This window comes from Micropterus salmoides, unplaced genomic scaffold (genome assembly GCF_014851395.1).
Source record: "Micropterus salmoides isolate LMB-PRFRI ecotype aquatic unplaced genomic scaffold, ASM1485139v1 Ms_hic_scaffold_7, whole genome shotgun sequence".
Taxonomy (NCBI): domain Eukaryota; kingdom Metazoa; phylum Chordata; class Actinopteri; order Centrarchiformes; family Centrarchidae; genus Micropterus; species Micropterus salmoides.
The window spans coordinates 37,388,535-37,415,718 of NW_024044459.1; the positions used below are offsets into that span (position 1 = coordinate 37,388,535).

Sequence of the window (27,184 nt, forward strand, 5' to 3'; positions counted from 1 at the left end):
TCATCCCGTCTCCACTGAGAGTCACTTCAGAAGCAGTCCTTGTTCCATACCTCTGACAAAATAGTTGTCCTGCCTTCATCCTTCTGCACAAACTTCCATAGGTACTGTACATTGCTCATGTGATGTTTGTGGGATGCTCCAAAGTCTTATTACCAGAAATAGTCTCCTTCAGCTCTGCAGGTAGTAGCATGCCTCACCAGTCATAGATATTTCTGTCATCGTTAAACTTGGCTTTACCGTGTCATTTCCTTATTTGAGTACTTATGTTCTAAGTTGATTATGTTCAGTCATTGATCACTCTCTCGCTCCCCCACCTGTGATTATTACACAGCTATTAAACTACTTTGGAAGGATTATTTGCAGGAACTAACCATGGACCGGTCTCTGTAAATAGAGATGAAACTAGTTTGGTCCCGGGTAAGAGGGCAAAAAAGGATATTTCTCAGATTGACAAACAGTTCATTTAACAAGCAGAAATCTGTCCAAACTGCATCAGTTATTACAAAGAGGAAATTATCATGTTTGTTCCTTGAGTTGTTCTCCTTGGAGACCTACACAAATATGTAATTTTTATGTTCAACCAGTGTTTCTGTTCTGAGCAAAGGAAAAAGGCTTCCTACAATTGTGGATGTTCATATAACATCATCCACCATTAACCAAAAAGACGTCTGGGGCTGCAGCAGGCTTCTTTATACCTGAGAGTTTCCAGTCTCCAGTGTGGATCCTGTCCAGCAGACAGTAACTTCACTCCTGAGTCTCCCGGATGATTGTAGCTCAGGTCCAACTCTCTCAGATGGGAGGGGTTGGAGCTCAGAGCTGAGGCCAGAGAAGCACAACCTTCCATTGTGATCAGACAGCCTGACAGCCTGCAAACACACAAAATAACACACATGGCAGATCATATAAAAGGTTCTGCTGTGTTGGTCCAATACAGTAGGAAAATGTCACGTCTCTGTGATCTAAATGATCTAAACTAGCTAAATGTTAACATCAGTATTCTCACAAGGGAAATGTTAGCCTTTTTGAGAACACACATACACAGGTTTCCCCAGGTCCCTAGTTCACACAACACTGAGCCTGATCTGTAAGTCGCTGAGCTCATCGACAGTCGTGCTGTGATTGGGGGCAAATCAGCGAGTGATCAGTCAATCGTTCAAATTACTCATTAACGCATTTAAAAGGCTCTCTGATGCATCACTGACACCAGACAGAAATCTAGCATGCTAAAAATCTGTTGGCTGACTTGACATCTACATCCAATGACAGTAGGCAGCTGGCAGAGCAGACCACTACTTTTTCATTACAAAACATTTTTTTCTCACTACCAAATCTCTCTGTAGCCCAGACAATCACTGCTGTCTAATGTATTCTTTCACCCTCATTCTTTGTATTTTCCTGTTTTTTTAATACATAAACTATAAAAATATAAGCAAAACTTTGACAGGTCAGTCAGGTACCACAAGTGGCAATATGCAGTGGCGTTACCATGGACACGTGATGCAACTCCAAGACTATCTGAGAATCACCCAGAGAAGATATAAAGGGCTTTAATTTTTGATTTGAAGAGAAAAATAAAAACTGGTGACATTATTCAAAAGATACAATGATGTGATGGATATCTTCAACAAAGAATATGTGAAGATATCCCGGTGTTTAAACACACAAGGGATTATAAGAACAGTCCAAGAACAGTACTACTTGCCTCACCATGCTGTAATTTTGGAGGACAAGGTGACAACCAAGTAGCGAGTTGTTTTCGATGCTTCTTTGCATGAGGACAACTGTCCATCTCTCAACGACTGTCTGCTTACTGAAACAAACCTAAACCCAGACCCCTTGAACATCCTAGAGAGATTCAGGCTGCACCCAATTGCATTCATGGCAGACATCACAAAGGCTCTCCTACAGATATCTATCAATGATAAGAACAGGGGTATCTTTAGGTTTATATGGCTCACAGGAACCCCTGATGCTGAGGACACCAAATCACGCACACCAAGTATGGCACGTGTGGTGTTTGGAGTGTCGTAAAGTCAATGACTGCAAGCAGCTACAATCAGAAACCACTTGAAAAAATACCAAACAAGTCCTCAGGCCATTAACACTAAAAGAATCTCTGTATGTTGACGACTTTATTGCCAGCTCAAGTGATGCTGAAAACGCTTATGCACTAACCATAAGTGCAAGGAATTTTCTCCACTGCTAGCATGAACCTAACCTAACAAGTTCCCCTCAACTGAAGGTGAGGTGGCTGCAAGGGAATTTTGACTTCACTCTGGAACTTGAAGCACATGGCTGCAAATTAAAGGTGCTTGGTCTGGAAGTAGACTGATGACTTTGTTTTCAACCACCAGAAATATCTAATGGACATTTACAAAGCAAGGGAGAACACCAAGAGGAGTGTGTCCTGCGGTCATCAGCTAAAATTTGAACCCATGGGATTTCTCACACCATTCACAAGAGTGAAATGTCTCTTTTAGGAAATGTGGCAAAGGGGCATCAGCTCGGACGAGATACTGCCCAACGGCCTTTCTCAAAGGTGGCAGCAATGTTATATGGAGGTGCTTGAGCTGCAACAGATAGTCAATACCTAAATAGTATAGAACTCATACAGTGCAAAATGGACAGAGTCAAGTTCTTCATGTGTTCAGCGATGCAAGTGAGAAAGCCTACGGTGAGGTATTGTATCTCCAAGGACAGACAGCTGAGGAAAAAACTGTGACCAGACTAGTCATGTCCAAATCAGGAGTAGCACCCATTTAGAAACTCACTCTGCCACGCCTTGAGTTAATGGGAGCTCTGGTTGCAGCTAGTATGGGAAACAACTTACTGAAAGCAATGAACATGCAGCCAGCCCAAAGTCGCATGTGGTCTAGGGCTGCAAAAAATAATATACGTAGTCGCCAAAAATTTATTATTAAATTAGTTGCCAAAAAATTTAATAATCAATTAGTTTATGATGTCATTGGACCATAGCAACACAGTCAGCTTAATGGAGTGAAGTGAGGTTAATAAAGTTAATCAAACAACACAATATCAGTGATGGTATAAACACCATCACAACCTAAAACCTCCAGAGTGTGGCAGCATTTCACTCCTTCCTCAGCCAAAAAGGTTGTAAACTGAGGCATTTGCAAAGATGCCTTTTCCTGGCCTGGGAGCACATCAGTTATGCTGGAGCATCTGAAGAGGAGGCACGTAACATTGGCTCTCTGGATGATGAACACTCAACTCAACATCACTCACAGTGACGTTTTCAACTGGAGAACGTGTTGCTGCCGAGTGCACAAGATTTGTGAATACTGGACAATTTTTGTGTGTATGCTTGAGGTGGCGGCTAATCTGCCCCAGACTCCCTCAAAATTCAGAGTTTCTGAGTTTGGGGAAACTTTATAAAATTTGTGTAAAGTTGTCTACTACAAAAATCATTATTATTGGTTCCCTCTTTTATATATGAGCAAATGTAATGCTTGGATATTCCTTTATTTGTTTCAATTATAGGGTCAGCTTGTCTTGGTGTGTAAGCTACTCTGTAACTTTTTAAATGATATGTCTTGTTAACAGCAGATCAGCGTAATTTAAAAGCTCATAGCTAAATAAGAGGCATTGTGTAATTTTGCAATTCATAATCAGAATAGTAGACTATTAACGTTAACATCTTCCACTGATAAACATAGCATTCGATAGCTTGTGGTTACTCTAATTTAATTGCTGTAAGCGATGTTATAGAATATTTAGAAGAGATGAACAAGGAAGATTGATTCCAAAAACAAACTTCAGCTACTGGTGGGGGAAAAAAAGACTTTTATTTATCTTCTGTTCTGTGCTTCACAGAGATGTGGCTGCGTGGATTAATACTGGACTGTGCGCTGCAGCTAGCAGGCTTCCAGGTCTACAGAGCGGGCCGCAACACAGAAATCTCTGGCAAAACAAAAGGTGGTGGTGTCTGTTTTTCTATCAACAATTGCTGGTGTAACGATGTGACAGTGATTTAGCAGCGCTATTCTCATGACCTGGAATATTTATCAACCGCAGCATAGCTAGCCGGAGTCAATGGATTCTTGCCGTAAGAAAAATGTGACTTAAAGAAGAAATGTAAATGTTCCGTACTTGTATAGTGCCTTTCTAGTCTTTTCGACCACTCAAAGCGCTTTTACACTACATCTGCATTCACCATTCAAACACATTCATTCACTGAGCCTAAGTGCTCAAACAGAAACTAAAATTCACACACTGGCGGAACAGCCACCAGAGGCAATTCGGGGTTCAGTATCCTGCCCCAGGATACTTCAACATGCAGCCTGGAGGAGCCGGGGATTGAACTGCTGACCTTCCGATTAACGGGCAACCCGCTCTATCTCCTGAGCCACAGCCGCTTGAAAGAAGAAGAAATGGTTTCAAATGGTTGACAACTGAATGGGTTATGGAATCCTGACCTGAGTGTTTTCAGTTTACAGTGTGGACTCTCCAGTCCAGCAGACAGCAGCTTCACTCCTGAATCCTGAAGGTCGTTGTTACTCAGGTCCAACTCTCTCAGACTAGATGACTGGGAGCTAAGAACCGAGGACAGGGCTTCAGAGCTTCTCTCTGAGAGGTTACAGCCACTCAGTCTGGAGAGAAAACAGTAAGAAACCCAGTATGTAGGTATTTATTTTTGTGTACAGTTGAAAGATAACAGAGTATTAATTGATGAATAAATCTCACTTACAGAGCTTTCTTGGAGGCTTTGACCACTGGCAGCAGCCTCAGAAGAGCCTCCTCTGAAGCAGAGTATTTCTTCAAGTCAAACACGTCCAGATCTTTTTCTGATGACAGTAAGATGAAGACCAGAGCTGACCACTGAGCAGGAGAGAGTTTATCTGTGGCGAGACGTCCTGAACTCAGGGACTGTTGGATCTGATCCACCAGAGAACGATCATTCAGTTCATCCAGACTGTGGAACAGACTGATGCTTTTCTCTGCAGAGGGAGTCTCTTCGATCTTCCTCTTGATGTACTCAACAGCTACCTGATTGGTTTTTGAGCCACTTTCTGTCTGTATCAGCAGGCCTCTTAAGAGGGTCTGATTGGTCTGCAGTGAAAGTCCCAGGAGGAAGCGGAGGAACAAGTCCAGGTGTCCATTTGGACTCTGTAAGGCCTTGTCCACAGCATTCTGGTAGAACTGTGTCACTGCAGATTCATCTTCTCTTGTTTCAGAATTCTGGGAGGATGATTGTTCTTCAGACAGCAGATTGACACCAGAGTTGATGAAGGTCAGATGGACATGAAGAGCAGCCAGAAACTCCTGAACGCTCAGATGGACGAAGCAGAACACCTTGTCCTGGTACAGCCCTCTCTCCTCTTTAAAGATCTGTGTGAACACTCCTGAGTACACTGAGGCTGCTCTGATATCGATGCCACACTCTGTCAGGTCTGATTCATAGAAGATCAGGTTTCCTTTCTGCAGCTGCTCAAAAGCCAGTTTTCCCAGAGACTTAATCATCTTCCTGCTCTCTGGACTCCAGTGTGGATCTGTCTCAGCTCCTCCATCATACTTGACTTTCTTCAGTTTGGACTGAACCACTAGGAAGTGGATGTACATCTCAGTCAGGGTCTTGGGCAGATCTCCTCCCTCTCTGGTCTCCAACACCTCCTCCAGAACTGTAGCAGTGATCCAGCAGAAGACTGGGATGTGGCACATGATGTGGAGGCTTCGTGATGTCTTGATGTGGGAGATGATTCTGCTGGCCTGCTCCTCGTCTCTGAATCTCTTCCTGAAGTACTCCTCCTTCTGTGGGTCAGTGAACCCTCTCATCTCTGTCACCATGTCAACACACTCAGGAGGGATCTGATTGGCTGCTGCAGGTCGTGTGGTTATCCAGAGGCGAGCAGAGGGAAGCAGTTTCCCCCTGATGAGGTTTGTCAGCAGCACATCCACTGAGGTGGACTCTGTAACATCAGTCAGGACCTCATTGTTGTGGAAGTCCAGAGGAAGTCGACACTCATCCAGGCTGTTAAAGATGAACACAACCTGGAACTCTTCAAAGCTGCAGATTCCTGCTTCTTTGGTTTCAGGAAAGAAGTGATGAACAAGTTCCACCAAGCTGTACTTTTTCTCTTTCAGCACATTCAGCTCTCTGAAAGTGAATGGAAATGTGAACTGTATGTCCTGGTTGGCTTTGTCTTCAGCCCAGTCCAGAGTGAACTTCTGTGTTAAGACTGTTTTCCCAATGCCAGCCACTCCCTTTGTCATCACTGTTCTGATTGGTTCATCTCTTCCAGGTGAGGCTTTAAAGATGTCTTCTTGTCTGATTATTGTTTCTGGTCTGTCTGGTTTCCTGAATGCTGTTTCAATCTGTCTGACCTCATGTTCATCACTGACCTCTGCAGTCCCTCCCTCTGTGATGTGGAGCTCTGTGTAGATCTGGTTCAGAAGGGTTGGGTTTCCTGCTTTAGCAATCCCCTCAAACACACACTGGAACTTCTGCTTCATGTTGGATTTAAGTTTATACTGACAGACTGCAGCAGAAGGTCCTGAATGAAGATGCAACATATAATATCAATATGTGATTCATAAAGAAAATATGACAATTTAATTCCCCTAAAGTATACATATATAAACATCTCCTCAGACATCAGTAAATGTCCCGTTTATCCAGCGTGTTAAATCTTTAGAGAAATCCTCTTACTGCTCTGCAGATGTTCAGCCAGCTCCTCCTGCTTCATTCTCCTCAGGAAGTGCTGTGTGATCTTCAGAAATGCCTCTCTGCTGCTCCTCTGCTCTTCCTCCTCACCGTCCAACACCTCCTCCCTCTGAATCTCTAAGCATTCTGGGTAAACTGAACTCAGACCCTTCTGGATCTTCTTCAGCTCGTTCTTCACAAAAGTGACAATGTTCTCCTCCAGCAGCTGGAACAAAATATTATATCAATGACACAATCAAACTAAAATCACTGAACCAAACATCAGATCCACGTTGGACAGACTGACAACTGAATGATTATCCACTGGTCTAAAAAGTGCAGCGTGGAGATTATTGTTAACAGATTAGATATAAATGTAGCTGCTGTACATGTACAGACCATAAATATAGAGTCCAGGTGTGTTTGATGCTGCTGGGCAGACTGACCACTGGGAACCTCTGAGGTCTCCTGGTCAACTCTGTGGAGGAATCATTAAGAATTCGCTCACATTAGGTCGGTCAACACAAAAAAGTAGAAGTTGTATAAGACTCAAAACCATAACACAAAGTTCAACAAAACCTCAAGCTGAATGATGTCAGTGTGTATCATCAGTTCATTTTCTATCAAATATTGGACCAAATCAGGTCAGTCAACTAAAAATGTGTGGTCCAGTGCAGAACTGTTTGCCAGTATTCTAACGTTTGCATAACTAGACTAACCACAAATATCTTGACTGCTATTTACAGACTTTGGTAGGTGAAGCATTTTAGGACAAAATCCAAAGAGGACATTTGAGACTAAAAAGACTTGAACTTGATTTGTGGAACTCAGACTCGGTAGAGCCTCATTTTATCCTCAGCTGAACTTTACAATGTGTTTTTACTCAGACTCGCACAGGAGGAACGATTACAGCCACCACAACTCTTTGAGTGGACATATTGGCATGTCAGTGTTGTTTAGGGACAGACTGGAAAACATGTGGACCTGTCCTTTAATACTAATCTGGCTCTAACCTTCATCATCATTCTAGGAGAATATGACACTATAGGGAGAACTGGTCAGAGTGGATTTAATGAGGACAAACATCAGCAGGGAGCAACATGAGGAGGGAGACATGAACATTAGCTTTGATTGGCCAACACTGTTTAATACTTACTGTCTGTCAGACACATGTCCTCCCTTAAAATCAATTAAAATTTCCTTTGACCAGTCGCTCTTGAAGGACACACAGCTGGGTCCTTGTCCAGGTCCAGGTCCAGGTCCAGCAGAGTCTGGTCCCGGCTGCTGCTCTGGGCTTCTACAGAACACACACAGAGCTTTGAGTGTGAATAATGATGGTGGAGTGATTTGAGTCATGGACAGTTAGAGATCCTCATCTCACCTCTGAGCTTTGGTCTGGCTGTCATGTTCCTCCCACTTAGGTTTTTTCAAGTGAGGGACTCCCTCCTCTCTGTCCTCACACTGATCCATCAGCTCACACACACTTTCACCTGGAGGAGAAACACAAATCATTCATCAACTTTCCACCATTTCTCCTGTAATAATATCAGCTGCTCCTCCAGTGATCAGCTGTTATTTTCTGTTTCATATCAGTGGCAGCTGAATGCAGTCACACAGCAGTGTGAAGCAGAGGAAGCTGCACTATGTCATGAAGCTGCAGCCCAGCAGACACAGGGTGCATGGAGGACACACAGATATGAAACATGATGCAAATTCTAAAATTGCACTACAGGAACTGTGAGAGGTCATCAGGAGTCATATGACAAAAGAACCACCCTCACATTGTGTCTTGGTCGCTCCCACCCAAGATGTGAGCAGAGGAGTCAGGGAGGAGACATGAGTAGAGAGGACTCGAGGTAAAAGACATTTAATGAAATGAGATGACTTCGACTCGGAGCCGTCATTTTAAAGCTATGTCAGTTATGATACACAGCTGTATCATCTGTCCACTGTGATCAGATGAGCAGACCAGCTGTCAGCACTAAAAGGCTACATAAAGGCTAAAGATCATATCTTCATCATCCAGAAACATGTACAGGGGACATAACAAGTCTACACACCCCTGTTAAAATGCCAGTTTTTGAGACAAAGATAAATCATGTCAGACCTTTTCCCCCCTTTAATGTGACCTATATTGTGAACAATTCAATGTTGAAAAAGTTCTGACATGATTTATCTTTGTCTCGTTTTTCATGTAGAAACATCTCAAGGTTGCAATAAACATTATAGCATCTTTTGTCACAGATTACAGTAGCTGACCTGTCATTCACTACACAGAAAGGAGTGAGGAGCCACGAGCGAGGATACATGAGTGCAGCCTTTGCTGAAGTCTTTTACTGACCGAAACGCCCCCTTATGAAATATCCTTTATTGACTGGACACTGCAGTTCATCGGACTGATCTGATACATCACGACATCACTGGAGTTTCACACCAGAGTAAAGACAGATCATTTAAACTCTAGTCTGGTTAAAATCTGCTGGATTTACTTTTTACATCATTTATGGTTATTCCAGTTACATGTGAGGCTGATCATTCCTGAGTGTTTGGTCCAAATAAACGACAATAAAACGTACTAAACAAGTGAGGAGTCTGACTAAACAAATCATTAAACTGCACTAAAGATTCAAGCAAAAGAAAAAAAAACCTGCACATCCAGCCGATCTCACCAACCGCATCTGATGTAAGCAGCCCGGTGAGTAAAATCAACTGATGAAATGTATGAATGGAAGCTGATGCGCTACAAAAGCTTTACATTGATTTGATGGAACGCAGTGATCGATCGATGACATTGTGAGGTGACTTGCATCTATGGAGTAGTGTTAAAGGATATCAGGGAAGGAAATAAACGGAAAGCCTAAAACTGAGCTAGAGTCAGCTTTGATATGAGTTACATCATCAAATTCCCTGAATTATTTATAATAAGACACCATGATCATATTCTGGGTTATCCAATAATTAAAGGGGCTATATGTAAGTATTTCAAAGAAATTAATCACATTTTCATTGTCTTATTGTCAATGGGCTCAAAACTCACTTAGAAATGAAGCACACGTCTGTTTTCTCCGTTGCTTGCATCAGTCACTATTCTGCTTTTACTGTGGGGACTCCGGCAGCCTTGTGAGTGCTCCCGAGCCTCTCTTGTACTACAGCGACCACACAGCAGCTAACAACATGCAGTCCACTAACACCATAAAACAACCGGCTCACAGCAAAACACAGACTCCCTGTAAGGATACAAAACAACAAGAAAGGTTTATGTGCTGAAGCCCATCAGACCAAACAGGTTCAGGTGATGTCGAGTGAAAACACAGTGAGCATTAGTAAAGCTGGAGATACACAGAGAAAGTCACGTTAGCTAACAAATGTACGAAAATGGAGCTATTTGTTTCCTAACGTTAGCCTATAGTGATGCAGCCAGCAGCAGCCAGCTAACGCTACAGTAGCTCGGAACTCCCGCTGTTTGCTTCGTAACGTTCAGTTTAGGTTTACTGTGGGTTTTACCGATACTCAGGTACACAGCTTCTCCACCTCTCTGTCGCTTTAACTAACGTGACCCACATAACATATAACACTGCAACTTGACAGCGACAACAACCCAGAGGAAGAGCCATCCACTAACACTATAGTAAAGTGACACAATCTCGTTATAATATTCAGTCCAGCTCACTAACTGTTTCATTATCATCCAATACATGTAGCTGTGCTCACATTGCTGAGCCTCCGGTGACAGATTCACAGATAGTAAAGATGGTTACTGAAAGCAGCAGGCGAGCTAACGATGTAGCACGTCAGCTAAATGCAGTAAATGTACCGTGATCATGTAACGATCATGGATTAGTTCAACCTGCAGCTGATAAAAATATTACTGTAACGTTGCAGTGGGAGTTTACCTGAGTTTCCAGTATATTGTGTGAAGCTGTCTCCCTGTCTGTCTATAGCCGCTGTCACACTACCTTTTTTCAGGGAGGATTGTGCCGATATGCGGCTCGCTGCGCTGAACATTGAAGTAACAGAGCCTGAACATGTCTGAGAGAAAAGCCACAGCCTGCATGCTGGTGTTTCTGCACTCACTGCAGGATTTCTGTATGAAAGTGGTTGTGTACCAGATTATCCTCGCTCATGAGTTCAAGCGAGCACGTGTACGAGCACACGCCTGGCAGCAATCGGCGTTAAATTGCTGGAAACTACATAATGCCCCTAAAACACATAATCAGATAAATACAGATTCAGATAATAAATAAATACTAAACAGAGCAGGAAACAGTAAGCTATATTCATTCATGAATATTTAATTCAAACAGTGACTCCAGCATGTCCACACCCCACCGAGGAGAAGAATCTCCCCTTTCAGGTATGACAGGAAACATCAGTAAACGGCTGTGTCTGACTTTAGGCGGGTGGAGACAACGCCTTGAAAAGCACAATGTAGTGAATGTTGAGGAAAGGAAATAAACACCAGCAGTTCATCAGATTGTTTGATTCTAATAAATCAATAATCCAACATTTCTCTTTAAATACAAGAGTTCTCCAAACTTTCTAATAAAATAGTGAACAACTACAAACTACAAACACTAGACAGCAAGAAACAAACCTTAAAGGGACTAAAGACAAACTAGTTGTTAAACCATCAAACACACCAACTCACAGTTTCTTCAAAGAGTCCAAAGTGTTGAAGAAGAAGACTCTCACTCGACGCCTGCAGAGAAAAGCTGCCGAGGTCGACACAGGTGAGCTGCTTCTTGAATTAGAATCAGGCCAAGTAGGAAGGGCTGCAACAGGAGCAGATTTTCACAATAAGAGGATAAGAGTTGATGCTTTCTCACAGTTTAACTGCTGTTGTCAGGTTTGTAGTTTGTGAACAAGTCCAGAGACAAAGTCAGAGCATCAGACTGGACGTCTGGAGTCTCTAAACACCAGTTAAACCAGTAAGACACATCTGGAATCATTTTCCAGGAACAGTCTCAGTGGAGTAAATATACTACGTACCTACATTTACTCAAGTACTGCACTTCAGTACAATTCTGAGGTACTTTTAATTTTCCACTTTATGTTACTTTATACTTCTACTCCACTACATGTTCAGCATGTATTCAAAGTAAAAGTAAAATGTACTTCTCTATTCTTTTTTAGATTATTGTTCTTCATGCACTGATGTAAACACAGGTTTTATTGATAGAGTCTAAGTTCTGCTTATTACAGGTTTCCTCCTACTGATTCTGTTCATGTGGTAGCTGGGCGAGCTGCAGAGAAGTGGAACTATGAACAGATAAAAGCAGCTCTTTGTCTTAATTCACTCAGGATTTTGGATATCGGTGTTTTAACCCAAATGACTTCACATCAGTGTGTCCCTACTTTTTACATTGTTGGCTAGTTTAATCATATTTTAAAACATGGTCACATGTTTGGTTTGCAAAATCTTAATCTGCAAAGTAAAGCTGCCGGATAAATGTAGGAGGAAGTGTTTACCTGAAACTCTGAAACTGGTTTATCTGGTTTAACTAGAACAGTCGATCGCTGATCTGAGCAGCTCAAATTCCCCTTTCACAGACAGAGCATGATAAGTTCAGACTAAGTAAGTATTAACACCATAAGTAAGTATTAACACCATTTAGTTTGGTAAAAGTACTCACTAGTACTCACCACACTGTAAAAATACTCTGTACCAAGTAAAAGTCCTGCATTGAAACCTGCAGAGTGTCTCTTCTCGCTGTTATATTATTATGTTATGGTATCACTGATATGTAACTATTCTTTAATGTTTAGCCGGTGGAGATGGAGCCAGTTTGTTCATACTTTAAAGTTGTTCAATGTTTAATAGTAAATTATATTTTATAAACGTATAATAACATTTTTATTTGAAGGTGCCGTAGAATGGAAAACTGTATTTACCTTGGCATAGTTAAAGAGTTCAGTACATGGAGCTGACAGTCTCCACTGTTTCCTCCTTCATATGTAAATCTCACGGATGCAAAAGACACTGGAAAAATGTCTGAATACCAACAAGCTCTAGCTGTGACATCTGGGAACTTAATTGTTTACGCCGCTAAATTTGCATAAACCAGCCCACGTTCCACAGAGAGTTCATACAAGCTCATGGAGCTGGAGGATGTTCAGTGTCTCACAGAAAGTATTTTTATGGTCCTGAAGAAAAGGAAATGTTTTCTGGTTTTCCCTCTGATGTCCTCTGGCTGCTCTGCCTTAACTCAGTGATTTATGAAGTTTCCTGATGGACAGATGGCTTTAATTGTTGCTAACGCTACAGTAACCGCTAGCTGCTGCTAACACTCCTGGGGCCTGCACCACGAAGCGAGATCAACATACCCAGGATATGTTTTCGTTATCTGGCTTCACTAACCCTAACGGACGGGATCGGGATAAGCGGTACCACGAAGCTGGTTTTCAACTCGGTAAGTCAACCCAGGGTTTCCCAATTCAGCCGGGAGCGCGTTCACATAAAAGAGGCGGTGTTAGCAACAGCTGACCAATCACAGACATGAACAAGTCCACTGTCAGCAGAGCGTCATATTTTACAGACGAGGATTAAACTGTAACACTACAGAAATACGACAGTAGCACGGCTGCATCTGACACATGCAGGGAGGCAGAAAATCGCAGACAGTGTAAATGTCTAAATGAACAGGCGTAGTCTGTAATATTGCTTTGATTTAAAGTGTTCTTATGAGCTCTATGAAAATATCAGCCTTATTCTTTCAGCTCGGCTGTGTGTCGATGTTTCCACATTAAAAGACTCGGGCACTGAATAAGTGGTCGTTGCACCTCACTTTAAAAAACTTGTCGTCACTTCATTCATGCCATAAAATGTGCTCAAATAATGTTTAAAAGACTGAAACTCAACATTTAGGCTGCTGAAAACTCACCCTCCCACATTTTGCACCCACATCACAAAAGGTGGGACGGAACATGACTACAGTCTCTATAGTAGGCCTTAGAAAGATATACTAACCTAAATAAACAGCCTACGTTCATATTAAAATTCAGTATTTCAATATTCCTACCAAACTGCTCATAATATTCAGCCTCACATAAGAAAAATAAAACAGACTGGGAGCAAATAAAAAATATTAAACACATTTAATAGGCTGATCCTGCTGTACTGTAAAACCCTGTAGGCAACATTAGCCTGAGGCTTTTAATCAGTCTCTGTAGGATTATATCGCCATAGTCAAGAGTTTCTCCACATCACCGCTGATGGTGATGTCATTTTCCAAGAGAGCTGATTGGTCAAGAGTTGATCTGTTATCTGGAACAGAACCTGCCCCGGAGCAGGTTACCATGGAGATCTACCCCAGTAAGAAGTGAACCACTCCTGGTACTGAAAACCCAGAGTTAACCCTGAAGTTACCTGGACAGGCTCAAATCCTGCTTCGTGGTTCAGGCCTCTGTTATCAGCTGGCTCTGAACCAGCGGTCCAAAGCTTCTGTACTAATGTTAGAGGTGTAAACACCAACAGGCCCCCGGAGCACCGAGCTTCCGGTCCGGGCAGAGTCAGCAATAGGACAGCTAGCTGCACGGCTAACTGCTGTTGGATAATATAACTGGTAACATACAAACTGCATAAATCACCAAAAGTGAAAGCAGAGCAGCCGGAGGAAAACCAAGCAATATTCAACTCTGATCCAGTTTCGGTTAGACCAGAGAATAAACTTGTGTTTTTGTGACCAGTGAGGGATGTTCTTGGAACCGCCCACTACATAGGCTACTACTGGAACCACAGTACCCAGTATGGAATCTGGAAAGTTTTCACAGCATTCACTTTTTCCACATTTTGTTGTTACACCCTCATTCAAAAAATTCATTATTTTCATCAAAAGTCTGCAAAACAAACCCCATAATGACAACGTGAGAGAAGTTTGTTTGAAATCTTTGCAAATTTATTAAAAATGAAAAACGAGCACAGTGGCTCCCTTCAGTGCCTCGGCCGTGAATAAAGTAAAATAAAAAGGTAAAATAAGGAGTGTGCCTCTATGAACCAGACAGAAGGTGGAAAGAGGAACTGAAGCAACAGACAAGAAGAGAAAAATAAGCATGAAAACAGTTTCTACTAGACATCCAAAGTAGGAAGCAGAAATTGGGCAGGTTATTCTACGGCACCTATAAAGTCTTAACGTTAAACATTAGTCCTGCAGTCTAATGACAAACAGACACAACAGCTGTGCGGCCCGCAGAAGCTCAATAACAACGACTACCGAGGATCATCCAACTCTGCTTCTGCTCTTATTCCACCAGAATCACTCGAAATACGAGAACATGGCGGACATTTCTAACAGAGTAGCACTGTTCCGCTTTCTGTCGTCCCGAGTTTTTAGAGAAGCTCAAAGCTGCGGAGTTTGGAGAAATGAAACTTCTGCTGTTTCTAGTGTAACCAAACTAACCACAGCTCGTGAGAACAACATTTCTAACTTGTTGCATTACCTTCAGCTGGATGTCCACTTGGAGAAAAGTATCTGCGCCACAATTTCAGAGAAAACGAAACTAAAGCCAGAACAGGAAGCGGTGCAGGAGGCTCACTGTGGCCCGCGTAAAGACGCGATAACGGCCAGATGTAATAAAAGCCAGGGAGGCTGTTGGCATCGCTTTGAGGAGCCTACATTATTTAATTATCTTCACAGTGTTCTTATTGTAATTCAAGTCTCTATTATGTATTTTTTGGGCTCTTCTTTTATGTGTAATATGATTAAGATGTAAAGGTCCAACTGCACATGAGGTGAATTGTAATAGGAAAAAAGAGAGCCGGCCGGCAGAGAGCGAATAATCCGAGACAGAAATTAAATTTCCAAGATTAATCTACAAGTAAAAATCTTGAATATTCTCTGACATTATAGTCACACATTCATGAGAGCAACTTCACTTTGCAAGGCTGCAACATCACTCACACCTCTGCACTGTATTTTGCATGCACTGGAAATTACATTAAACTTTGCTACCGGATTTAGCAGTGAGGAAATACCCACAATCACTAAATTATCATACACCTTAGAGAAGAAAACACCAGAGTGACTTTAATTTTCGATTTTTCTTCTTGTAAATTTGACACTTTCATCCACAGGCGGGAATCACGGGGGGGACAGGGGGGACATCCCCCCAGATAGGGGGGGACATGTCCCCCCTTAAAAACCATCAAATAATATAATGATATATACTTCAAACACTTGTGTAAATAGTAAAACAATACAAACGCAAACAGGGCAATTAAAGTGCTTTTTAAGTTTAGAAACATTTTGAGTCCCCCCCTCTTGCCTCACAGTGGTTTGGTCCACTGCCTGCTTTCCCCCTTACAGGAGTCCAATGGGAGAAAACCAGTTCAAATCCATCAGTATAATGTTAAGCTGTTTTATGCACTTTAAACATTGGATGAACTGATTCTTGTCTTTAATACAGATGATGCCGAGTCATTAATAAATTACTCATGACAAAAAGTTATGATAACAGATTATTTCTCCATGAGCCCACTCTGTTATTATAACATTACCTAGCTTGTTTGGTAGCTTGTTTAACAGCTTATTAGATTGTAACTCATCTTCTACAGCTAGAGATGCGCAGATTGATCAGCTGGGGACTGAAATAGGCCGTTTATTTTCACTTACTCTGCTCCGACCGGTGACCGGAGCCGAGCAGGGTCAAATATCCAGTTTTCTGAACACGCCGTGTTTCTTGTGTGCACAGACAGTAAGCTCACGTCACAGACGCACACACACGGGCTGAAACGCGTCTCAGGTGTGTGGAAGTTATTCACGAGAGAAGAAGACGCAGCGCTCCCTGCATCTGCAGAGAAACACACAGAAAGATATTTAAAGCAGGCAGCAGGTGAAGCAACAGTGAACACAGCTGCTGGTGAAGATGTCCTTCAGACCACAAGCCTCCTGCACAGGCGGCTCATCTGCTGCTGGGAAAACGCTAAACACTAAAATAAATTGGAGAATTAAGTAGAATTAAAATTTTATTTTCAGCTCCTTCCAGTGGAAATGTTATTTTATAATCAGTGTTTCATTATGACCATACAGACCAGTGAGAACATTTATACTGGTGCTGATGGGGATCCTAATAAAAATAGATTTTTACAGTATAAACAGTTACAAAAATGTTTGTGTATGCACTCAGTTATAGATCTTAGACAGAAAATCGGAATCTGCAGGTCAGACCTTTTAAAAAATCAGCAACTGCAATCAGGCAGGAAAACTGTGATCTGTGCAGATCTTACTGCAGAGATAATCCTGAGTGTGAACAGATATTAGGCTGAGACCGTAGATCCACTGATGTGTTGGGTTTTGCGCATTATGATGTTAAGTGACTGATCAGTTGCTTCCCTTTAATATCTAATATATATATATGTGTGTGTTTATAAGAGACAACATCCTCTATCCCAGAACAAACCTAAGTTACTATGTAGCCTATAGGATTATATGTCCGCGTGGTGAACCTATGAACTTAAGACATAAAACAACTATTGCTTTGTGTTGTTGGCCATAAAAATAGTAAGACTTCTCAACAAGTCAGGCTGAAATCTAAACGTATTTTATAAAGCGGTGTGTATTAATATTCTCATCATCAACACTGAGGACAGATGTGGTGTGTAGTCCGAGTCACCTCTAACCGAGCCGAGTCGAGTTCACCACCAACAAAACCTGCTCGGAGCAGTTTAGAGATGCGGCGTAAATTGCCATGGCAACAGACCCCGGGTACCGTCACCTTTCGTAGTGCGGGTTCAGGTGTTTTCGCACAGGAAGCGACAAAGTATTTCTGATGAATCCAACATTAAGAACTTTAAGCGTCTCTCTTCTTCACACGTCGTTAAATAAAAACTTTCTGACAGATTCAGAGGAACAGGAAGTGAAATGTTCATCGCATGTTTATATATTTATATAAAGTCCAGCTGAGATCTCTGAGATTGAATCAGGAGCATTTCTCTTCAGTGGTGATGAAACTATCATCACTCAGCAGTCCTCATCATCGATACTGATTATATTGGTCCTAATAAGAAGTGTGAGTCCTGTTGGCCACGTCAGTGTAACGTAGTGTTGCAGTGACTCAGTGTGACCACTGGAGGGCAGAGAGGAGAGAGTTTACACAGACTCAGCTCCTCCTCATCCTCCTTCTGGCTGCAGTAAAGGACCCTCGCCCTTTCATGTATGAATCATTAAAAACTTCATCTAGATTTTTCAAGATTCTTTTTATCACTGTAAACTGAAATCCATTTACATTTTTTTTTAATGCCGCACCTGACAGTATGTCACATGTCTTTAAGCTCAAATATTGAAAACTAACAATAAAACACATTTTAGGAACAAATAGAGGAAAAACTCTCACAGTGGTTTTTATGACTGTAGTTGCATGTGTGCGAAAACCCAGTAACATATTTTATCCTCATCTAATTTCATATTAAATCATCTTAGTTCCCAAATGTAACAGATTACATAGATATAGTTAAAACTGATTTCTTTACAGTCTGCGAGTATAATACTTATTCTTATTTCATGTGAAATAAGCACTAGGAGACAGAGGCAAGGAAAAACTTCCTTTAAGAGGCAGAAACATGGCTCAGGGTGGGCGGCCATCTGCCTCCACCGGGTTTTGCATTGATATTTATGTTCATATATTTGTTAAATGTTTTAATTCAGTTCATCACATAGTTAAAAAAAATAGACACTAGCAGATTACAGAAATCAGACTTAATGCAGTTTGCCTCCACTGTTGGTTTTTGGTGTATAAAAACAAAATTTTACTTAAAATTTTCATTTATAAAACAAACATTTTAATGATAATTTACTGTACATACCGCTATTGTTTTTACCTCGATTGACTTGCTAAAATAAAAGTTTTTCACAGATCTGTCTGAGCAAGGGTGTCACTTTGTGTTGAAAAGTGGTGGGGACACCAGGGGTCACATTAGGGGTGTGACGATAATACAATATTGGGTATATAAGAACAAGATGTGAAGATTTTTTAACACTATTTTGAAGAAATATTTATTGCTGAAATGAGTGGGGGGGTCTTGCCCCATAAAGTTTTGTGCATCAAACACTTTCTGCAGTCTGGTGAAAATGTCTTTATAAATAAAGGGAAACACGTGACAACTTAAAATATAAAAATCCACCAGAAGATAAAGCAGTAATCAGCAGCTTTGTTTCTTTTATATTTCCATTGCATTGCATGTTTTTTTTATTGTGCAAATAAAATTTAGTTTGCAACATTTCTTGTTGTAAATTACACCTGTGTGTCTGAGGCATTTAGCACATGGCAAGCACAATCAGGTTAGTTTATTTTACCCAGTTGGATGGAGAGAGCTAAGACACAAGAACAACTCCGGGAGCAGAATCAATATTTTATACATCGGCCTACAGCTCAATAATGAACATCCGCATCTCTCTGTATTTCACAGTGGAGGACGACAGAAGCCTCAAGGACTCCTGAGAGAGAAAAAGAGATGCAAGAAAACCAATATAGATTTACCAAATCATTAACATTTGACTTGATCCTTCAATATTCAAACCCCAGATTGTGAACTAGGTAACAGCACTACCTACTGAATGGTCTCTTTTCTGACCTCCGTTGATATTAAATTCCTCCACTTCACTGAAACAGCAAACGGACAACATTATCACTGCTGGGTTAGCAGAAATATTGGGAACATTAATTAACATTACTACTTAAAGTACTTACTAATATTTGTTGATGAAGTGAAAAAAAAGACACTCTACTCTTACCTGTGATGATAAACTGGACCTGCTCAACCTCCTGCAAAGCCCATCCAGGCCATATGTATAAATATAAATTGTTAAGTTTTAAACAATTAAATTTCTATGTACCATTATACTAATGAAGAACAGCCGGTCATTACACAGTGATGCTCAAACATTTGTGAACTCTTTAGAATTTCCTATATTTCTGCACAAATACGACCTAAAACAGGCTCAGATTTAGTAAATCAAGAGAACCCAATTAAAGTATGAGACATTTATTCATTGAGCAAAAGCATCTAATATTGCATTTCTGCGAGTGGCAAAAAGTTTGTGAACCTGACTCTCCATATTTATTTGAAATTCCTTTTTATGTCCTTTTTGAGATAATATTTATTGATACTTATTGGAAGAAGTATTCATGATCCTTCACTTAGGTAAAAGTAGCAAAACCACCAGGTTGCATATATGTTTAGTATTTCAAATCTTTATCTGCAAAATAAGTAATCATAGCTGTCAGATGAATGTAGTGCAGTAAAAAGTACTTTATGTTAGTACAGAAGTACAGAAGGATTGAAGTGGAAAGTAGCTTCAAATGGAAATATATAACTTGTCAACCACCTTTATTATCTTTCCACTGGAAAAGTAAATCAGTTACACTCTGTGAATTTATTTGAATTTTATTGGCAGATTATGAAAAGGAGAAATAAAATGAATTTACATTTAAACTGTGAGCTCTGTTTAAAGCTGAGCTAATAACAACGTGTTCACCTTCACCCCCTCCTATTAAATTAAAAAGTGCAGTGAAAATCTGGTCTGCTGAGTTAGGATGAGTCAGGACAGCTGGCTAACTGCAGGTCCAGAGCAAAGTCCTCCAGCTGGGAAATGTAGTCCAAACACTCGGGAGAACTACAGTCTGTGGGCCACCGCTCCACCAGCGCCTCCGAGTCCAGAGGAAGACGATACCTTCAAGACCCAAACAAACGGTCAGCGCCACGACAAACTGGAAGAACTACAGGAGAGAGAAGAAGAACTACAGGAGAGAGAGTGGTAGAGAGACACTTACTTGAAGCCTTGGCTGAGCGCGACCTCCGACCCGCTGGCTCCCATCACCAGGTACTGGTTGTTGTTCTGGATTTCCACAGCGCTGCAGGTGACCTTTTTTACCAGCTCCACCTCTGTACCCGAACTCACCGCTTCAAATGCTGCAAGAGACGAAACGATGAAGTGTGAGGCGGTAACAGCAGGTCATGTGACAGGAAGTAACAAACAACAACCACCTGTGGACTGTTAATGATCAGCTGACTGACACTCGGGTCAGATGGAAGCCTGGCTGTTAGTGTGCAGAACTTTTCTTCATGCTGCACCTGTTGTCAGGTGGCTGAATGAGCTTCTTCATTTGTTTGTGTTTTATTTATTTGCAGCATTTTCTTCTCAATGTGTCGAAGTGATGAAGAGGTTTTCATCTCTGTCTTGTGTTTCTAACACCAGGAATCCACTGACTCCGGCTACGGCACGTTACGGCTGCGCCACGGTTGCCGGATCTAATCACGGCCAATTTTCAAAATAAAACACCTCACAGGGTTTTTTATTTAATATTTTTTAATATTTTATTTTTACTTTAAATGTATTTTAGTCTTGCAGAGTAAGGACTTGGGTGGCTTGGCTTTACCCAATTTCCAAATATACTATTGGGCAGCAAATGTTCGTTGTTCGTTTGTTTTGGTGTGGCTCTCAAGTGGGAGAAGCCAAAATGGCTGCAAATAGAACATGTGCTACGGGCTCCTTACGTTCTTTCCTCTGCTCTCCACTAAACCTTTCTCCTACAACTGTTTCCAATAATATTGTTGTTCGTAATTCGTTAAAAATATGGGCACAAGTCAAACTCTTTTTGGGTGCTCAACTCCACCTCTTTCAACTCCACTGCACTCTAACCCTTTATTTCCCCCTTCGCTTGGGCATGCAGGCTTTCTAATCTGGGCAAGACCCGGCCTGGACTCTGAAGGACTTCTACAGAGAGGGAAATGTAGCATCTTTTGTGTCCTCACATTTCGACCTGCCAAGGACGCATTTTTTTACGTATTTACAGGCTCAGGACTTTATTCGCGAAAACTATCCCTGCTTCCCTGATATTCCTGTTGCCACTTTGGTGGATTCTGTTCTCGAAGTTGTGCCCTCTCGTAAGGGAGCCATATCAAAACTGTACAATATATTGTTTTCTAATTCACGTGAACCAACTGATGACATTTGTGGTGCCTGCTCGACTGATCTTCAGATAGACATTGATAAAGCCATGTGGCAGTCCATTCTGAGGCGGGTACACTCGTCCTCCACCTGCGCATTCAATGTAAAATAATTCACAGAGCCCATTGGTCTAGAAGCAGATTGGCTCGTATCTACCCGGGCTTGACCCTAACTGCCCCCGGTGCAAACTAGGTCCGGCAAATGTTACCCATATGTTTTGGTTATGTCCATCTCTGTCCACATTTTGGGAATCAGTGTTTGAGTTCAAATCCGCTGTCACATCTGTCAGTGTTCAGCCATCTCCTGTGACTGCCCTCTCTGGAGTTTTGTCACAGGGTCTTTCTCTTCCAGCCTATTTTGCTAACTTTGTGGCGTTCCTGACGATGCTGGCTAGGCGTATTATTTTGATGATGTGGAAGAGCCCTCATCCCTCCACTCATCTCAGATGGATAAAAGATGCGCTTTCATTTATGAAACTGGAGAAAATCCGATGCTCTGCAACTGTTCCTGCAGCATGTCTCTACATCCTCAGTACACACACCGCCTTTCATCTTTGTGTACAGTGTTCACGCATCATAATTGTCGTACTAATATTTGTTAGTTGTAGCACACAGTTGTCGTTTTTGAGTTGAGTTGTTTTGTTTGGGGTTTTTCCCTTTTTATTTTAGATATTGTATATTTACACCTTGTGGTTCCCTACTTATACTTTGATGTTGTCTTTTTTGTTGTCGTTGTTTGTTTCATTTTTACTTTGTGTGAGGGGGGTATTTTGTACAATCCTTCTTTGTTATTGCCTTGATGTACGACTTGTGTCTACCTTTGGTAAAATGTGAAAACTTTAAATTGATTTTAGTCTCTTAAGTGTTGTCTTGCTTTTATCATGTATTTGTTTTTATATGTTTTATTGTCTTTACACTTCTTAAAGCTCTTATAACTTGTTTTTGAAAAGTGCTCTATAAATAAAGATTATTTATCATCATGTCACCTTTGTCTGTGTTCTTCAGGACTTCAGCTACGGTGGCTGTGTAGGTCATAAAGTCTCCTTCTGCTGTTGAGGACTTCACCGTCACCTTATAGGCTGCAGGGAGACAAACAGAGCAGAGAGCAGTGACGGGAAACGTCTGCTGGGAGGATGTTTTGTGTCTCTTAAATGCCAAACATCTGAACGATACACTTCTTGATACGTAGCTGCAGTGTTTGTTGTCCAGGTGGTTGAATTAAGCCCTCAGTCTCCTTCTCACCGTATCTGATGTGAGGCTTGCAGGTCTCATCAGTGCGTTTGGCTGCTGTCAGACTCGCATCCACCTTTCCTCTGTAGGCAGCGCACGCAGCTGAACAACAACAACGCAACCGTTACAACATGTTCACCGCACAGAGTCCACAACGACATGAGAACAAGGCAGGCGTTACCTGTCATACACTGACACTGTTCGCCCACACAGAGGCGCTGCAGCTTCTGCTCCTCGTAGGAGAACTGTTTGGTGCAGGAGCTCTCTGCAGGAGAACACGTGCATCATTTTAACAACATCTTAAAGGAACAATCAAACATTTTAAACAGTCCTCTTGGTGTCTGTCTTCTCCAGAGTCGGATGTTTCAGATTCATTTTATGTAAATCTGACAGTGTTCGAGTTGTCGGAAGGTGAACTAAGCTAATAGTTTCCCCCTGCTTCCAGTCTTTGTGCTAAGCTAGGCTAAACATGTCCCGGACACAAATCTCATCTGAAGAAAAGCCAAACAATAAAAAGTCTCAGGTGACATTCAAAGGATCTAACCGGATCTGGACGTCTCTGTAATTAAAGATTTTATTTATTTAAGCAGAGGGTGTTACGCTGAAGGAAATTTCAACTGGAAAGCCTCCTTAAGTCGGATTTCTGATCCGGAAAGTAAGGGGAACCTCGGATTTTTATATACTGTTTATCGCACTACTCTTTTTTGTGTCATTAACTCAGTCGCACACACAGAACTGTCCAGCTTAAATCTGTGGACATGTTGCTGTGGTGTCTGTACGTGCATTATCAAGTGGTATTGCTAACAATGGCCATGTTGGTTTCCCAACTTAAATCTGTTGTTGTACTGAACGTGGTCAACTCGGGTGTGACGTCCTTCCCAGCTCAGACTTCTGAGGTTACACAGCATTATTAGTTTAAAGGCGTGGTTTTCTGCTCATTGTCAGATTCATAATCTTATTCAGAGTTTGTACCAGAGCAGGTTTCCATGGTTATATGTTTGTCATACTGCACGTTGCTGCAGCTCCTCTTTTCAGCCTGTGTTGAAGGCTTCGTTTTAGCTATGGAGTGATACATCTTGTCTCTACATGATCTTTGTTGGGAGTTGCACATGCTCAGTTCCTAGTTAAGGACTACTAGCCAATCAGAAGCAGAGAAGGGCCGGTCGGCGTCCGTGTTGCCGACCGGCTCGGCAACACGGACTGGAGCGAGAGTTTCAGAGCGGTGAGTTATTAATCTGTATCCATAAAGTTTTAACTGAGCTCTCACCTTTGTCCTGAGGCTCATAGACGCTGAACAGGGATTTGCTGGCCCCGCTCACAGTGAACCCGGTCCTGATCCGAAAACCAACGCACAGGAAGATGTCCGAGGGAACCTAGCAACCAGACAGGAAGTTATCACAGTAAGCCTAGCAACAGGGCAGGAAGTTATCTTAACATAAAAAGGCACAAATCAAACCACCGCTTCTGTTGATAATATGTCACAAATTCATAAACACGAATGCTTTTATCACCTTTACATTATTGGATTTTCTGGAACAAGTGATCAGTTTTGGATCGATTAAGGCAAAAAACTAATTATCCTTTTCCTGACGTCCATGTTCAGTTGTTGTGTCTTCTGGTGTAAATTTTCTCTGATCACAAACATACAGTGCAATGTACAGATGTCGGAGCGTCCTTGAACACACCGACAAGTAGAGTCTCTGCTCGCAGATCTAACAAGCAGCTTATGGAAGTTAAAGATAAACATAGATAATTAAACTCTGTGTGTTTTGCTCCAGACGTCCAGCATGCTGGAGTCTGTGTTACTCACAGCGTCCATCTGAATGACCACAGTGTTTCCTTGCAGTTCATAGTGCGAGATGATCGGCTCCTCCATGTCTCTGAACTGCAAAAATACCACACTTTTATTTACATATACTGAACTGGTGAAAAATAACATAATGTTGGTGAAGTTTCCATCCAAATGTGGCGTCATGAAGAGCAGGAAAACTACCATGACAAGAGCGTAAAGCTTTACAGCACCAACACGACTCTTCAGCGAGCGATAAGAGGAAGCAACAGGTAAATAATGTGCAGTGAGAGTTCTTTGGAAGGAGCTGACTCGGCGCTCTCAGTGTGGATATCAAGGCAGAGGCGGAGGACACCGAAGAAGACGAGGAGGAAGAGAGATCGACAGAGCAAGAGAGCGAACATAAATATCAGGCTGTTTTTTACTGGTTGAGCTAAAAGAGCTGAAAGTCGGCGAGCTGGCCTTCTTCCTGTTGGACTAGTCAGTAATGTTGCTGTGTCTCGTGTTGTCCCACCTGCTTGATGTTTGGCTGTTTGCAAAGTTCATGACTCGCCACTTTTTGATCTTGTGTGGTCATTAGAAATGCAGGTGAACAGCTGTCCTCCTCACAGCGCTGAATTACACTCAGCGTTTATTAAACTGGGTGAAAACAGGTGGATGGGAGCACTGTCTGTCCTCATACTGACGGACATCATCGGATCCTCAGGCTGAACCTAAACAGTAAAGCTCACCTGTCTCAGGTCCTCCAGGTAAGCCTCCACACCTGTTGGCAGCTGGATCTTCATCACCGTCAGACTGGACTCTGTGATCACCTCGTTGGGAGGAGGTTTGTACCTGGAACACATACAGCTCAGGATCTCAGTAAAGGTCTGAAAGAGCCTCAAGGTGAAACGATAAGTGTTTTAATGTTTACAGAGACATAATTTTAGTTAAATAATCAGTTTAGATTCAGATTTCTTACCTTGCACAGGCGATCAGGTGAGGACCACGCATACTGGGACCTGAGGAGGAGAAAGGTACTCCGTTCAAACAGACAGCTGGACAGACAGGCAGGTAGACAGACAGGTGGACAGACAGGTGGACAGGCAGGTGGACAGGCAGGTGGACAGACAGACGGACAGGCAGGTAGACAGGCAGGTGGACAGACAGATGGACAGACAGATGGACAGACAGGTGGACAGGTAGACAGACAGACGGACAGGCAGGTAGACAGGCAGGTGGACAGACAGATGGACAGACAGATGGACAGACAGCTGTAGAAGCTGGTTCCTCTGCAGCACCTTGTGTCTGTCCATCTGAGCGTCGGCAGTGAAATGCCAATAAAGTTGGATTGAACTCTTACTGTTGGAGGCGTCGGGGCCCACCACCTCGATCGTGATGTCAAAGTTACATTTCTCTGTGGATGCCGTCGTCGTGTAGTAAACTGTCTTCATCTGGAAACACAGTGAGGTAAAGGTGAAGGGCATTCTGGGATTTTTTTTTTACAAAGATTTAAATGTCGAGTGAACTTAGTGGGATTTGTTAATGGTGTTAATCCGTACCCACCTTCACGTTGGACACGCCCCTCCCATAACCTGTGGTGACAGTGATGTCCTGATTCGTTGTCACCTGGGAGACAAAACATGCAGGTAGTTTAGAAGGGTCCTGTCTCCCTGTCCTGAATCTGTCCTGAATCTGTCTCCCTGTCCTGAATCTGTCCTGAATCTGTCTCCCTGTCCTGAATCTGTCTCCCTGTCCTGAATCTGTCCTGAATCTGTCTCCCTGTCCTGAATCTGTCTCCCTGTCCTGAATCTGTCCTGAATCTGTCTCCCTGTCCTGCACCTGTCTCACTGTCCTGAATCTGTCTCCCTGTCCTGAATCTGTCCTGAATCTGTCTCCCTGTCCTGAATCTGTCTCCCTGTCCTGAATCTGTCTCCCTGTCCTGAATCTGTCCTGAATCTGTCTCCCTGTCCTGAATCTGTCCTGAATCTGTCTCCCTGTCCTGAATCTGTCTCCCTGTCCTGAATCTGTCCTGAATCTGTCTCCCTGTCCTGAATCTGTCTCCCCGTCCTGAATCTGTCTCCCTGTCCTGAATCTGTCTCCCTGTCCTGAATCTGTCCTGAATCTGTCTCCCTGTCCTGAATCTGTCCTGAATCTGTCTCCCTGTCCTGAATCTGTCCTGAATCTGTCTCCCCGTCCTGAATCTGTCTCCCTGTCCTGCACATGTCTCACTGTCCTGCACATGTCTCACTGTCCTGCACATGTCTCCCTGTCCTGCACATGTCTCCCTGTCCTGCACATGTCTCCCTGTCCTGCACATGTCTCACTGTCCTGCACATGTCTCACTGTCCTGCACCTGTCTCCCTGTCCTGCACATGTCTCACTCTCACCTGGATGGGCGTGGCCACAGGCCGGCTCTGGCTGAGCTGGACACGCCGCAGCTCTCCCTTCTTGAAGCGGATGTTGATGTCCTGATTGAGGACAGCTCGAGGGATGACTCTGCTGTACTCTGTCACCGCCTCCAGAGTCAACACTGTGTCCTGAGAGACAGACAGACAGAAAGCTTGACAGATAGGTTGGAGGT

General features: G+C 42.5%; 3 protein-coding genes across 3 annotated transcripts in view; all 3 read right to left on the reverse strand.

The window, feature by feature from the left end:
- The window catches only part of LOC119891522 (NLR family CARD domain-containing protein 3-like), a 17,867-nt gene extending 2,636 nt beyond the window's left edge, over positions 1-15,231 (reverse strand). Inside the window, exons 1-9 of the mRNA XM_038703231.1 lie at positions 15,098-15,231; positions 11,310-11,433; positions 8,043-8,151; positions 7,818-7,958; positions 7,061-7,139; positions 6,668-6,887; positions 4,709-6,512; positions 4,437-4,610; positions 696-866 (exon numbers count right to left, since the gene is read on the reverse strand). Coding sequence (XP_038559159.1) covers positions 696-866; positions 4,437-4,610; positions 4,709-6,512; positions 6,668-6,887; positions 7,061-7,139; positions 7,818-7,958; positions 8,043-8,131 — 2,678 coding nt within the window. The 5' untranslated portion in view covers positions 8,132-8,151; positions 11,310-11,433; positions 15,098-15,231. The remainder of the gene's footprint in view (positions 1-695; positions 867-4,436; positions 4,611-4,708; positions 6,513-6,667; positions 6,888-7,060; positions 7,140-7,817; positions 7,959-8,042; positions 8,152-11,309; positions 11,434-15,097) is intronic.
- The window catches only part of LOC119891504 (scavenger receptor cysteine-rich type 1 protein M160-like), a 1,270,577-nt gene that overhangs the window by 638,205 nt on the left and 605,188 nt on the right, over positions 1-27,184 (reverse strand). The gene's annotated exons all lie outside the window — the stretch shown is intronic.
- The window catches only part of c5 (complement component 5), a 29,409-nt gene continuing 22,111 nt past the window's right edge, over positions 19,887-27,184 (reverse strand). Inside the window, exons 31-42 of the mRNA XM_038703214.1 lie at positions 26,991-27,140; positions 26,167-26,229; positions 25,964-26,054; positions 25,583-25,622; positions 25,353-25,455; positions 24,643-24,717; positions 24,100-24,205; positions 23,014-23,097; positions 22,845-22,934; positions 22,589-22,681; positions 20,426-20,564; positions 19,887-20,325 (exon numbers count right to left, since the gene is read on the reverse strand). Of these exons, the coding sequence (XP_038559142.1) occupies positions 20,184-20,325; positions 20,426-20,564; positions 22,589-22,681; positions 22,845-22,934; positions 23,014-23,097; positions 24,100-24,205; positions 24,643-24,717; positions 25,353-25,455; positions 25,583-25,622; positions 25,964-26,054; positions 26,167-26,229; positions 26,991-27,140 (1,176 nt within the window). The 3' untranslated portion in view covers positions 19,887-20,183. The remainder of the gene's footprint in view (positions 20,326-20,425; positions 20,565-22,588; positions 22,682-22,844; positions 22,935-23,013; positions 23,098-24,099; positions 24,206-24,642; positions 24,718-25,352; positions 25,456-25,582; positions 25,623-25,963; positions 26,055-26,166; positions 26,230-26,990; positions 27,141-27,184) is intronic.